This window comes from Temnothorax americanus, unplaced genomic scaffold, assembly GCF_048541705.1.
Source record: "Temnothorax americanus isolate GAGA-0224 unplaced genomic scaffold, ASM4854170v1 Scaffold67, whole genome shotgun sequence".
NCBI classification, from domain to species: Eukaryota; Metazoa; Arthropoda; class Insecta; order Hymenoptera; family Formicidae; genus Temnothorax; species Temnothorax americanus.
The window spans coordinates 393,877-407,883 of NW_027509789.1; the positions used below are offsets into that span (position 1 = coordinate 393,877).

Here is a 14,007-nt window from a genome sequence, read left to right on the forward strand (position 1 = left end):
AATTATTACTTTTATTCTCACATCAGTCGATAATTGCAGTTATAAAATACAATACACAATCGCAGACACGGCCGTCATAAACTAATTAGCAATATCGCGGTATCATTATTCATATAATAATGGATAATACAATTATGTTATTCATACAATTCGTCATTTGTATATGTAATATTTGAAAGACAAAATGTATCTCTCTCTATAAATTTGACTTATGAGTTTTACTACACACTTGATCACGTTAGAAATTAACTGTGATGTTTTTATATTATAATATTAAAAGATATTTTCATGCTTCTTTTTGAGAACACAGCAATTGACCATGAACACGAATGACATCTAAACACTCATTTATTAAATTAAATGTCCAAATTAAAATTGTGGCCCACGTAAAACATCCTTTAACATCACCGAAGAGTCGAACAATTAAAATTAATTTCCAATAAATTCAGGTAAATAAAATTCACTGGATTGTCAATTAATCGCTTAATAATTCACTTGCATTCGAAAAATTAAAGTCGATTCCGTCATGTCTCGTCCTAATTATTAATAGGGATCATAATCCAGACTAAACTTCCTTAGTAACTAACATAACTATACTAATCTTTAAATACACTTGGTACATTGCACTTATGGACGGACATTCGCTTCAAGTCCGTACAGTTAGGCTCGTCAGGAAAAGAACGCATGGTATTTCTCGGCCTAAAAATCGATGATTAACAGTTCCTATGTATAAATAAAATCTCTCAAGTCGATTAATCAACGCAATTGTCGGAATAATCGTTCACATTCTACATATTTACAATTATAGAGAGCGACGTGCCACGGAATTGAGATATATTCTGTACAATGATAACAACAATAATAACAATAACAACAATAAAATATCTGATTTGAGAAAAAAATCAGAAATCATTCTGCCTGGGTATTATTACAAAAATAACTGTTGCGTTACCAATGATAATTATTATATAATTATCATATAATATAATTATTATATAAGATACACCTTTTACAATTACGAAGATATACATGATATTTAATACACAACTCTGTACTAATCAATTTTTATTTTTATTTTTGCATGCATGTTTGAAAAATATCTCTTTATCGTCTTTACCCGATTCACATCAAAATATTAAAAATTTCTATTTTTTCGACGACAAGAGCAATATTCAAACTTTGTTTCCTAAAATATAAAATGTCATTATTTTTTTATATGAACAGTAGCGACACATTCAGATAAAAAAAGTACTTTTTTTTCTTCAAATGAGTTGAGATTTTCAAATTGCATATGCTATCAAGAAGCGTCTTTTAAAACAGGGTGTGCGTTTTATTATAGAATAAAACATTTAACGTTAAAAATATTAAGTAGTAGAAATTTGGAAGTTTATAAACAAATATATACGTTAAATCTCAAACTACTATACAATATCCAATTATATTCTTTACAAAATTTTCGTGAAATTTGCCTTAAAAGTTTATTTTTATATATATAAACAGGAGTTTAAAACTTTTTTAAAACAACGTTAATCAATTTTAGAATATTATTTTAAATAATTCCCAAATTACTTAAAAATATTCCCAAATTTTTTGAAGACGACTTAAACGCATCACATATATATATTCATGTAAAATTATTTAAAAATAAGAAAATTTATTAATCTCAATATAAAAATTCCAACCAAACTCGTCTCTCTTCCAGTTTTGGTCTTCGATATTCTACATATACGAGTCACACCGAGCGCGCGGGCACGCGATCAACATATCAACATATCAACATATCTTATTATAATCTTAGGGATGCCCAAAAATAATACCTTTGTTTAGGGAATTTGAAAAAAAATTTCTCTCTTTTTAAACATCGATTAGTAAATAATCGTAAAATTAGATTTTAATTAATTTTTTAAATTAATTTTTATTTTATTTATATATTTTATTCTTGTGTTATGCAAACAAATTCTAATTAAAAAATAGTATACGTACGCAAATACAATTTAAATATGTCTAAATTATGCGACGTTGGTCTACTTATGAAAAGTAGCGAAAACTTCTTTTCTTTTTTAATAATAAGAAAAATTCTTGGGAATCCCTAAAATTCTGCGCCAATCACAAATCAGCAATGAAATGAATTGTGTCAATATCAGCAAACTTACAAGTAATCTAAGAGTTCACATATCACAAATTAATTTCACGCTCTAACTTAGGTAACATATTTAATTCTTCCAACAATTTTCACAATCCGATCGACGTATCATTACGTTAAAATTCAGCATTCTAACAAAATACACATGCACCCTGTTTTGTATTTATTTCGTGATCACCATTTTGTCTTATAACTTCGACAAAGTTCTGTGTTTTCTTTTTCTAAAGAGTAATATTGGAATATCTCTGTCCTTAAATCAGACGACATTTGGCATCTTCGTAGTTGATTTTCTTCAGCCAGCAACCTGCACAGCTATCTGTCCGTGCGAAAACCTTTTTTGGATAAAGGTCCTTTTATTTTCTCATGCACACACTATTCGCTAACCAAACAACCGACCCTCGTCAATTGACGTCCATTTTTGTAGATCTTCGCAGAACTTCTGCTTCACGTTGACTCTAATAATACGCCGCCGGCGAGTTTTGTCGCGTACAAGTTTAGTGCCTTTAAAAAAGAAAGTTTTATTTTAGACTACGGTGACAACTTTGAACGGTGTTATATACATTCTATTTAAATTTGATAAAAACTAATTATATTTCTTATAAATTTTACTTTTTATACTTAAAAAAATAGGTTATCAAACAAATGATTAAACTCGTATGGTTAAATTAGATTTGAGGAATACGCGCATTCTATTTTAGCAATAAGACACGTGTCCTCGTGTAGCGATTGATAGCATCGAGCATCACCTTGTATATGAAAGCATATTGCTCCTTGGTCTGAACTGCGCCAGCCCGGTCTCTCCTGATGGTGTAAACGACCCTCGGCACATCCACGGTCCTCGTAATTTCATATTGTCTAATCCCTAGGTCGAGGGCTATTAACGTGCCAGTGCGGCCTGTGCCAGGACTACAATGGACCACGATGGGCCCAGGGCCACCTCGCTGGAGTGCTCTCGCCTCGAGGAGCACCGCTATTAGGCCTGTACCGTCTGATTGGACGCCACTCACCGGCCATAGGTACCAGATGTGGAATACCTCTCGGAACGTATTGTTCTCCAGGTTCTGCAAAACATATTTAATTATATAATTGCTGCAGCTTGAAAAGATTATCTTTGAATATTTGAACTGCTATACACAGCTAGCTATCGCTGGGTAATGTTCCAAAACTCACTCTGGGTAACTAAAATCTATAGTTTACGTACGTCACGTACACTATAGCATTTTAGTTAACTAAAGTGAGTTTTGGAACATGACCCTGGAGTTATAATTGGATCATTTTCACAGAGATCTCTTTTGCGGTATATATTATACTTTGAATTTCATTAAGAACATTATTTACTTTGTATTCGATATTTAATTATAATTAAACTGAAGCGAAGAAAATTTAATAATAACATTGAGAAAATATAATTAATAATTGAGTTCATAAAATAATACACGTTAGTGATTATTAGATTCCAAAGAGGCTTATCACCAAGTGGTTCGTAACTAGGAATGTTCTTTACCTTCAGATGAAGTGTAGAGATAGCGTACTTCTCCTTGGCTTCCCGCTTTTTCAGGGTGACTTGGAAGTCACCGTAAAGCCGATGACAGTCCGTTACCTCCGAAGGTGGAATGTATTCCGTACACTTCTCCACTTCGTTCTCGACGAGATCGGTCAGCATGATAATCACCTTGCACTGTTGCTCCCAGATCATTCGCCAAAAGTCGGTAACGGTCGACTCGATTGGCGCTTGGCACGCGATATAGTACTTTGTGGCGTTCTTGGGCCCCTGAGAAAAAGATGTGCGTTTTTAAATCACATCCAAGAGTATTTGTAATTATTTCTAGATATCTTCTAACAGTGAAACTAAACATCCTTTTCTTCTTTATCGAGTTTCAATACGTTGTGTCTAGAAATAAGAAAATGAGGAATTAACTTTATTTTTCTCTTCAATTTATAATTACTAATATTTAATCACTAATGTTAATATTAATATTTATAAAATATTCATAACTCATAAAATTATCAATTAAAACACAAAATTACTTTTCTTTACTTTGCCGGAAACTTCAACCTATTTTCAATTAAAATTCACTCGTTCATTGATTACTGCTACGCTTAATTTAACATTACGGGACGTTCACATAAAGCAATCTTAATTAATGATATTATATTTTTAAAAACAGCAGAATTTTTTTATAGATAATTGTCGTGCGCGACCAATCACGCTCTATTCAGACGTGCAATTGTGTTTCCGGAGTATTACGCGACCTTATCGACAGTGGAGCGAAATTAATTACACGTCAGGCTGCGTTCCATCGACTACATTCGACGCGCATTAATGCCTGCACGCTCCGTAACTGCAAGACGTACGCTATACACGTTGTATATGTATATACGGTGGTGTATATACAAGGTGCGGAAGCGTATACGAATGCCGCGGCTCGATTGTATCCGTGATATGAAGCAATCCAAAGGCGGAAGTGATACTGCTGGGGTACGCTTATTGATCGATCGATTCGTTCCTAATAGAAATCTGGTCCGTTGCCACGTCGAATCCCACACGGAAGCGCGTCTTAACGCATACGAGATAAATGGGGATTGCTGCCGGGCGCCGCAGGAGATGATACTTGGGAGAAGAAAAAGAAGCACGATTCTCTCTTGCGTGTTTCTACACTTTTTCCTCTGGCCTTTTGTTTCTTGTACGAAAATATATAGTAAGAAAATAAATTATAAAAAAATTTCCCAAGCGATAAATTGAAAATTGCTCAGTCTCCGCGCATCTTGACTTTATTGGATAAAATTGTTCATCGCGTAAATCGTTACGGCACCGTGCACATAACACATTCGCGACATCCTCCTGCGATTTATGCAATGAAGGAGATTACGCGTGTGCGCAGGTTTTTCTTCGAGTATTACTTCTATTGCAGATTGCCGCTATCGAAATTATTTCGTGAACTAAACAATTGCAGTGCGTTTTACTAAGATGAATTTAATTAATATTGATGCGAGATAGTTCAAAAATCAGTGAATATCTCAATAAAGTACAGTTAAAATAAAACATTGTACCTACTCTCGAACTAAAGAAATATATATTTTAGTAAAAGGTAAACTGAAAGAATTTTAGAAAGGCGATTTTCTAACACCAAATTTATGTGATTCAAAACAATTTTTACCTTTTTTATTTTAAGACAACATTATCGAAAGCTATCCTTAAACTTAATCGTATCAATATTTAGACCCCTTTAGATGATTTATAACTGGAGATGGAATTGAAATAGAATTATGTCTAGAAATTTATTATATATCATAGATCTCCCACAAAGCGTGCGCTGCGAAAAAACTTTCTATGTGAATTGTATCAGTATATTTTACTTTGTTATATATTATTCAATTAGGGTGACCAATTCTCGATCAACCAATTTCGGGATATCAATTTAACCCTTTTTGGTCACACTGGGTAAAATACACCCCAGCGTTTTTTTTACTTCAAAAACGACCCAGTAAATGGAAATGGGCCTTGTGCCACCATCTACAGGTAGTTGGGACCTTCAAGTATCGATCCCCGTCGGTGGTATATTTTTCGGCCCGCTAGTTCTCTCTCGGCATTTTTTTCCGCAAAAAAACGCACCTTCATACCTCAAAATAAATAAACTTTTTGGAACGGCCGCATAAACTGCAATAATCAGTGAAAAGTGCATCATCTGATGAGGATGAAAAAACCGTTTGATAAATTAAAATATCTTAAGAATTGAAAAAGTTACATTAGAGTTTTTGTGAAAAAGTCACTTTTCCGACTTTTTTTAACAATTTTTTTACATATGTTAAATTAATTTTTTGCAAATCAAACCTATACAGTCTTTTTAAGGAAGACTTAAACTACAACAGGATATTTTTTTTTAAGGTCACCTACAATTTTTTATACACGTGCAAACACGCTGGGGGTGTATTTCACCCAGTGTGACCGGTACGGGATTCTCGAGAAGTGTGACCAAAAAAGGTTTAAAAAATCGGGACATTTTTATTGGTACATCAGATTAAAAAATACCTTGTAATATTAACGCATCCCGAGAGGAATACTGTCACAACTAAAAAATTCACAGTTTTCAGGAAAGAGGAAAAAAAATTTAATTCAATTTTTTGAATTGTGAGATAACTATAACGCAATTACGTTTATGATATTTTGTTATAATGAAACTTATACTATTTCTTGAAGAGAACTGTTATGATTTATTTGTCATTTTTTTTTATTATTTTCTATTTTCTATATAATAATCGTTATCGCGCAGAAAAAACAGTACATATATGGCAATGGTATTTCTACCAAAGAGAAGCCTTTCTACCACCACTGCAGACTGACTATGAGTATTATGTTTTCAATTCAACGGACCTGAATTTTATAATGCGATCTATTATTATATTTTATATTATTTATTTTGTTATATGAAAAATCGGGACAAATAACGTCCCGTCTACAGTTCTTTTGGGATGCTTTTAATGAAAGCTGAAAATCGGAATGTTTCGGAAAATTCGGGATGGTTGGTCATCCTATGTACAATATATTTCATCATATATTTTAGAGAGGGAATGTATAAAAAATCATCATTTTAATTTCTTTAATCTCTTTATGAAATTGTGTGCAAAGCTTGTCTGCTTTTCAGGGATTTCTAAAATTCTAATTCTTTAAAATGTACGAGAAGCGTATGTATATTTCAGGACAAATGCTGTATTCTTGTAACCTTGTGCACGCGAGATGATTAGACTTCTTTGACTCCGTTTTGTGAAGCTTTTGAGGCTACAGAAAATGAACTAGTTATATTCCGTAAACAATTCCTAACGCTTCCGCATCTGAGTTCCCAGCTTGCGCGATACAATGCACTCACTTTCCCGCGGCGATGCGTGTTACGCCAATATTCCTTTCCCACAACCGCAAAAACGCTTTGCTACTCTTTAACACTTTAGCATTCACTGTGATGACGTGGCTGACGTAATCTGATCTCGCATATAAACACTCTATTATCCTAATGACATAGATAGATAATTATGCAATTCACCCATGGTCCACATAAAAGTAAAACGAGTATAGGTAGATCGGATTTATTTTTCACTCGACTGTTGCTCGCTATTGATTTGCAAATTAATTAATTCACATTACGCGGAAATGTGAACCCGTAATACAGGAACCTAGGTGTAAATTATGCTCGAATTCGAGCTCGGGTTTAAGGTTTTATGTTTCTCACGTCGTAAACGCCTTCAACAGCAATAACGCGTGTGCAGCGACAAAGACATGTCCCTTGTGAACAACGCGATACGTACAATTCGAAGGACATACACGCCCGCAAAAATCAGCTCTCACTTACCCGCACGTAACTAGCGTTGATGTACTCGGTCAAGGCGTCATTGTTCAACCTCTGCAACGGTACTCTCGTCTCCGGAAGCGGTATCACATTTGCGTACCTGTTCTTCACCTCCGCGCCCGGCGGCAGCTCGTCTATTTTCGCCGAAACCTGGGGTATGCCCGCGAACTCTTCGTTGATTGCATTAACGTCGTTACAGAAAGATGAAAGCCCGGCGAAGTTGAGGGGATGAGAGGGAATGGCGCTCTGAAATAAGAGAATACCTCTCATAGAAAGCTTTGCTCGTAGCTTCGCTCATGCAGAAGAGAACGCTGTCTTACTTCCTTTGACCGGAGCGCTACGTAGAAAATAACTCGATATCGATTGAAAAATACTTCAAATTTGCCAATTTTCTAAATTTAATTAAGTAAAAAGGTGTATATATATATACTAGCTGGTTACCCGGGCTTCGCCCCGGAGGACATATGTAGTAAAACACGCAAATAGTCTCTCACTTTTTTTCTCTTTCTCTCTCTTTCTCTCTCTCTCTCTCTCTCTCTCTCTTTCCCTCTCTTCCTCGTAACGAAAAATTATACATTCTATAACACTCCCCGGAAAATTCTACCCCTGTTTGATCTATAATTCTTTGAAATTCGGTCTATTATATTTCCCGAAAAAATGAAAAAATGTCGAATACCGGTTTTTATAAAATTGGTAACGAAAAACTATACACATAGTGACACTCCCCGGAAAATTCTACCCCTATTTCATATACTTTTGGTAAAAATTCGGTCGAATAGTTCAAGAGTGTATAAAGGACATACATACATACATACATACATACATTCATTTATATATATATAAGTAGATTTATATATTTTTTAATAAATATATATAGATTTATACATATAAAATACATATATATATAAAATAATATTTATGTATACAATAATTGTAATTTATAATTTATTCTTGACTCTTCTTCTGTTGATTCTTCACTCGAATTATGTTCCATTTCATGCCTTATCGCTTTCATATATGTATTTTCCATTATTCTGACATTTAATATGTGAAATCAACAACTTATAGTCTCTTGTTTTCGCTTCTTCTTTTTCTTTATTTTTTCTTTATACACATTATGGCAATCCCCGGGAAATTCTACCCCTACTTCACATACTTTTGGTAAAAATTCGGTCCACGAATGAGTAAATGCGCGTAGATGCGTATGTTGCGTACGTAGGTGGATAGAAAGATCGGTAACGAAAAATTATATACACTTTATGGCAATCCCCGGGAAATTCTACCCCTACTTCATATAATTCTTTAAGATTCGGTCAATTAATTTCCGAAAAATTGGAAAAATTTTGTAACCGGCTTCCAAAAAGATCGGTAACGAAAAATTATACACTTTATAGCACTCCGCGGAAAATTCTACCCCTGTTTGATCTATAATTCTTTGAAATTCGGTCAATTGATTCTCGAAAAAATGAAAAAATGTTGAATACCGGTTTCCATAAAATCGGTAACAAAAAACTATACACATAGTGACACTCCCCGGAAAATTCTACCCCTATTTCATATACTTTTGGTAAAAATTTGGTCCACTAACGAATGAGTAGTTCGCGTACATACAGACAGACAGACAGACGACGCAACTTATATACATAGATATATATATATATATATATATATATATATATATATATATATTTTTTTTAAGTTGGGGAAAGTTCGATCTTCAACTTTAGTAAAGTGCAATAAACCAAAATACATTTGGAAATATTGATAATATATGTGCAATTTCTTTCTCTTTTATAATAATTGTACTCATCGTTTTATACTTATAAATCAACATTAAGGCCGGTATTCTGTGATTGGTTTATATATGATATCTTAAGATTGTACTTGAGATGATCTTAGATATAAAAACCGAATGAATATCGGCCTAAGATTCACCTAACAGATGTGCAAATAATTCTTTATGGAATTAACTGGTTAAAAGCTAGCTACTGTTCAAAGCATCTAGATGCTTTTCAGGTAATATTTTATTGATACGTGTCATTTTATAATTAAACAAAGTACATGGTACCCAGATAAAATTAAATTTGTTCTAGAACATAGATATTAATTGTAAATAAAATTGACGCAGGATCTGCTGTTTCAATAACGTCTGCAAAATTCTAATAAGAATCTAAGGGTCGGTTGCTCTAACCTGTTGGTAAACTAACTAACAGTTAAATTATTGTTTTTGTTTTTCCTTTAAATTAAACAAAGATAGACATATAATTTAACTATACTATTGATTTACCAACAACTGGCTTGGAACAACTGCTAAGTCAACTAACGGAAACCTAACGGCGGAAATCAAACAAAGCGGCAACATAGTTTATTTACTTTAATGTGCCGATCGAATCTACTGCCAAGCTAACCTGAATACTGCTACTCTTTCGCTACTTGAATACAGGCGATATTATTGCATTGCACAATCGTTTACCTGAACGATTAATTTAGATCTATACTTTCGTAACACGTAACAGCTTATATAAAGAAAGGAAAATTATTGCTGTAATGTAATAGAAAATATATAACTATATGTTATTAAAAATGCATTGTTGGAAGAAAAAAGTTGTCTCTTTATATGTATAAATGTGCCATAAGCACACATGTTCTCAAAATAATATAAAAAAATATATCTATTAAAAAGAAAAACAATTTCTCTCTGTTATCATAATAATCAATATATTTAATGACGCCAGTTTGTATTTCTCACAAGAAAATATTTTTAAATTAATTTATATAACTTATTAACTCTCTTTTAATGTATAGCTAAGGTACATATGCATAGATCGAAATATCTCTGATGTAGTAGGTACACTATATAATCATCGATTATATATATATATATATATATATATATATATATATATATGTAGGTCCAGAGGTATGTTCCGGGACTGTTTACGTTTTTTGAAATGTACAGTCCTGGAATATAACGCTATATATGTAATCAGATTCAAAAAACTGTCCCGAAAATTGCCGTAGGACATCAATTTTTTCCAGGACAGTCCTGGAAACTGCCAAATGTCCCGGAATATACCGATATCAAAAATAAAAGTCCCGGAACATACTTCCGGACCTACATATTTATATATATATAAGACACAAGATTAAATTCCTAATAGCACGAGAAATTCAAACTTGATGTCTTGAAGGCTTCTATACGATTACTCTTCTCGAACTTACCGAATCTTCGAAAGTCGGGTTGCCGTAACTTCTCTTGGAGGATCTTGCCGCACCTTTGCGCCTTACGCTATTGTACGCCGAAACGCTGTCGAGGCTGTAGGCGTCCAAGGATACCGGCCGGCACCGTTCACCGTAATTGAACCTCGTTTGCCTCTTTCTCATTATGAACTGCAAGTAGATACACCTAAGGTTAGCGGCCGTTACGTTCGACGAAACGAAAAGCAAAAGCCGATATATAGCGACCTTCTATATACTGTACGCAACTTTGCAACTCCGCTCTGTATAACAGTACAACTCGTCTACAAATACTCACAATATCCCGAAATGCGGTGGCGGTTAATTTAGTGGCCATGCACTGAATCAAAAACTGCAGAGTTCGCCAGCGTGCAAAATATACATATTTACAAACAATAAAGGTGTGCCACTTAGATTAATTATAATTTCGATTTAAGCAAATCAGTATATTGAAGAATTATTGTATATAATTACGTGTTTCTCTTATTTCATCTTTAACAAAAAATGATTGTATAAGAAGATCAATTATATTATCAGTCAGATCAACTATCTGATGCAAATTATTTTACGTAATTTCCTTACGTTTTTAAACATAATTTATAAAGCAAAAAAAGTGAGGCTGCTTTAAATAGATATAATGATTGGCCGTCAGCGTCGATCGAATGCAACAATTATAATTGTAAATCACACATTCTGATAAGTCCTCTTCATTGCAATTAAGCAACGACTTGTATTACCAATTACGCCACATGACCGACATATCTAAAAAGAGATCGAGGAAATCTCGCGACGGTCAGCAAAATAGAATAAACGTAGCCGGGCGGGCCATTTCGACATCGTCATTCGCATGCCCGACAAAAACCGCGAGAAAACACGGCGCAGCGACACTGATGAAGTGTTGGAACGCCGTTTGCCCAGTCAATCTAATCAGCCATTCAAGGCTGGACAATCGCGTGTGCAAATGACATTCCATTTCTTCCGGTAAGAAGACGCGCGACGTCAATTCTCCAATATCGTTAATTACAGCACGTTACTGCAAATACATATATACGCTTCACAGTATTGCCCCACGCATGTCTGCGTTCGATTGAGCGCTTTTCAAAATAAACCGTATCGATTTTAATTCCGCGATTTAATACCGTATTATAATCATCGTTATTCGTGTTCCGTTATCATTACTATTTTTAATATTTTACGATATTACACCAATTTGTATAATTAAAGGCGTATTTTTAGAAAGCTTATAAAAATTATAAGCTTTCTAAAAATGCGCTTGGTTTTCTTTTCACGTCTTAAAACATTTTTTCACGCAAAATTTGTTTGTTTAATACAGTTATCTGACCTACTCATTAAGTAAAATTGCTTTTGTACACGCGCGAGTACAGTTACGAAAATAAGATAGTACCGTTTTGTATTTCCTGAGGCCACTAGTAATTTTCTTTCTCTTCAATATTAATTAATTTGTTAAATTTGGTTAGTTCAGATTCCGCTTGGCGTTATACGTTCATTAAAATTAATTATTGCACGCTGTGCAAGCAGCACGGTATTAATGTTACTGATGGTCGAAGAAAACGTAGTAGATCTCATAGCGATGCTATTATCGATATAATAACAGAACATGTTCCAATATTAAAGTTATATAATACGAGCAATATTAATGTAACCATCATTTTTCGCGTTTAATGATGTTGCCAATATCTAATAGACTCAAATTTTTTCCTATTAATTTTTATACATATGAATAAAATATCTATTACACGAGTATAATTTGCAAGCTTCTTGATTTCTCGTGAAGCGATATCAACTTGCATTCCACGGAACCGCAACCGCGCGTGTGCACGCGTATTATTATACGAATAAACGGAACGTGAAGATAAGCGCAACTGAAAAAAAGAACCTGCATATAATAAGCTGCCATTATATCTAATTATAAGCGCAAGAGTAGGAGGAAAAAACTCGTTCGTGCCGCGAAATATTATGCGCGTGCAGAGCGCATTATCTTCGTCATCCGCGCGACGAAGACGAGAGAACATCCTTCTCTCACCTCCTAGATGAAATATATATATATATATATATATATATATATATATATATATATACAGACATGTTATGATGAACGTATTACGTACACTAGAAGAGAATTATGAGTGTGGACAGATAGACGGGCGAATGGACGGAGATGAACTGTACACATGTAACGTAAACCTCCCGTGAACGGAGGTTTATCGCAAGCGCGACTTTTAGCAGCAGAGGATTACTCAGTAAGCATAGATTTTCGTGGACCTGCGCAGCTGTCATCTTGAAATATTAGTATTTCCTGCTTCGATTTCTCAGTAATGTGCCGCATATGATGTGTGAGAACGGCAGACAAAAAAATGCATGCGACACATATTTATACTCTAAAAAAAAAAAACGATCGAGATAAAGTAGAACGATTTAAGCTTGAAAATTCTCGCGATTATCTTCGCTTCGCGAAAATAGCGAAAATAAAATAAATAAAGTCAATCTTATATGTGATAAGTGACATGCCAAACAATGATGCGTCTTTTATTTCACGTGCACGTTTGCGTAAAAGATTCGAATGTCAAAAGCGTCAATGTCCGTCATAAATTAAATATGATGCGTAGATATTAAAACGCTTACCAGAAGGCCGGCTAAAAGGACCAGGCAAATGAAGGCCACGGAGGAGACTACGACGACCGCTATGGCGTTACCGGAATCCGCTTCCGATACCAGAAGAAACTTGTGTATCTGGAAAGAATGAATGACCTAAGGAAATTTAATAGAGATATTCTTTTGATAACTGTGCCATTGCGTATAACATCAATGACTTTGATACGGCGCATCGATCAATTAATAGAGAAAGCTAATAGAGAGAGAAGGGACGCTTCGTAGAAACTTGAACGATAACCGAGCGATTACTCGCGAGCGACGTGAATGAGTCTATAATGATAAGTTGATAATCGGGGAGATTGAATTTTCACGAGACGTGCCGAAGCACACAAGAGTTATAATGGAGTTGTGTTGACGTTCCGACAGCCACGATGTTCTAATCCGCGCCTAAGACCTTCTCCGCCGTTTTCAACTTACTCTCACTGGGAAGTTGAGAGACACCTTGTATAAACTTGGTAGAATCTTCGTCATGGCGGCGTCGAACTTGTTGTCCTCGTCGACAACGTAAATCAGAATCGGGATTAGGGAAACCTCTGTGGGTGTCGGCGATGAGTTCTGCTCGCGACAAGGATTCTGACGGATGATAATTTGTCTCGACTGCACAGGCCTGCAAAA

At 34.5% G+C, this 14,007-nt stretch overlaps 1 protein-coding gene across 3 annotated transcripts in view; it reads right to left on the bottom strand.

The window, feature by feature from the left end:
• Window positions 1-310: 310 nt before the first annotated feature.
• Window positions 311-14,007, bottom strand: part of LOC143905813 (uncharacterized) — a 71,221-nt gene continuing 57,524 nt past the window's right edge. For 2 of the 3 annotated variants that reach the window (XM_077421413.1, XM_077421412.1), the window contains exons 4-10: window positions 13,810-13,999; window positions 13,363-13,488; window positions 10,705-10,872; window positions 7,486-7,728; window positions 3,648-3,914; window positions 2,890-3,204; window positions 311-2,644 (exon numbers count right to left, since the gene is read on the bottom strand). In XM_077421413.1, the coding sequence (XP_077277539.1) occupies window positions 2,588-2,644; window positions 2,890-3,204; window positions 3,648-3,914; window positions 7,486-7,728; window positions 10,705-10,872; window positions 13,363-13,488; window positions 13,810-13,999 (1,366 nt within the window). In that variant the 3' untranslated portion in view covers window positions 311-2,587. The remainder of the gene's footprint in view (window positions 2,645-2,889; window positions 3,205-3,647; window positions 3,915-7,485; window positions 7,729-10,704; window positions 10,873-13,362; window positions 13,489-13,809; window positions 14,000-14,007) is intronic. The other variant, XM_077421414.1, reaches the window with a different exon arrangement.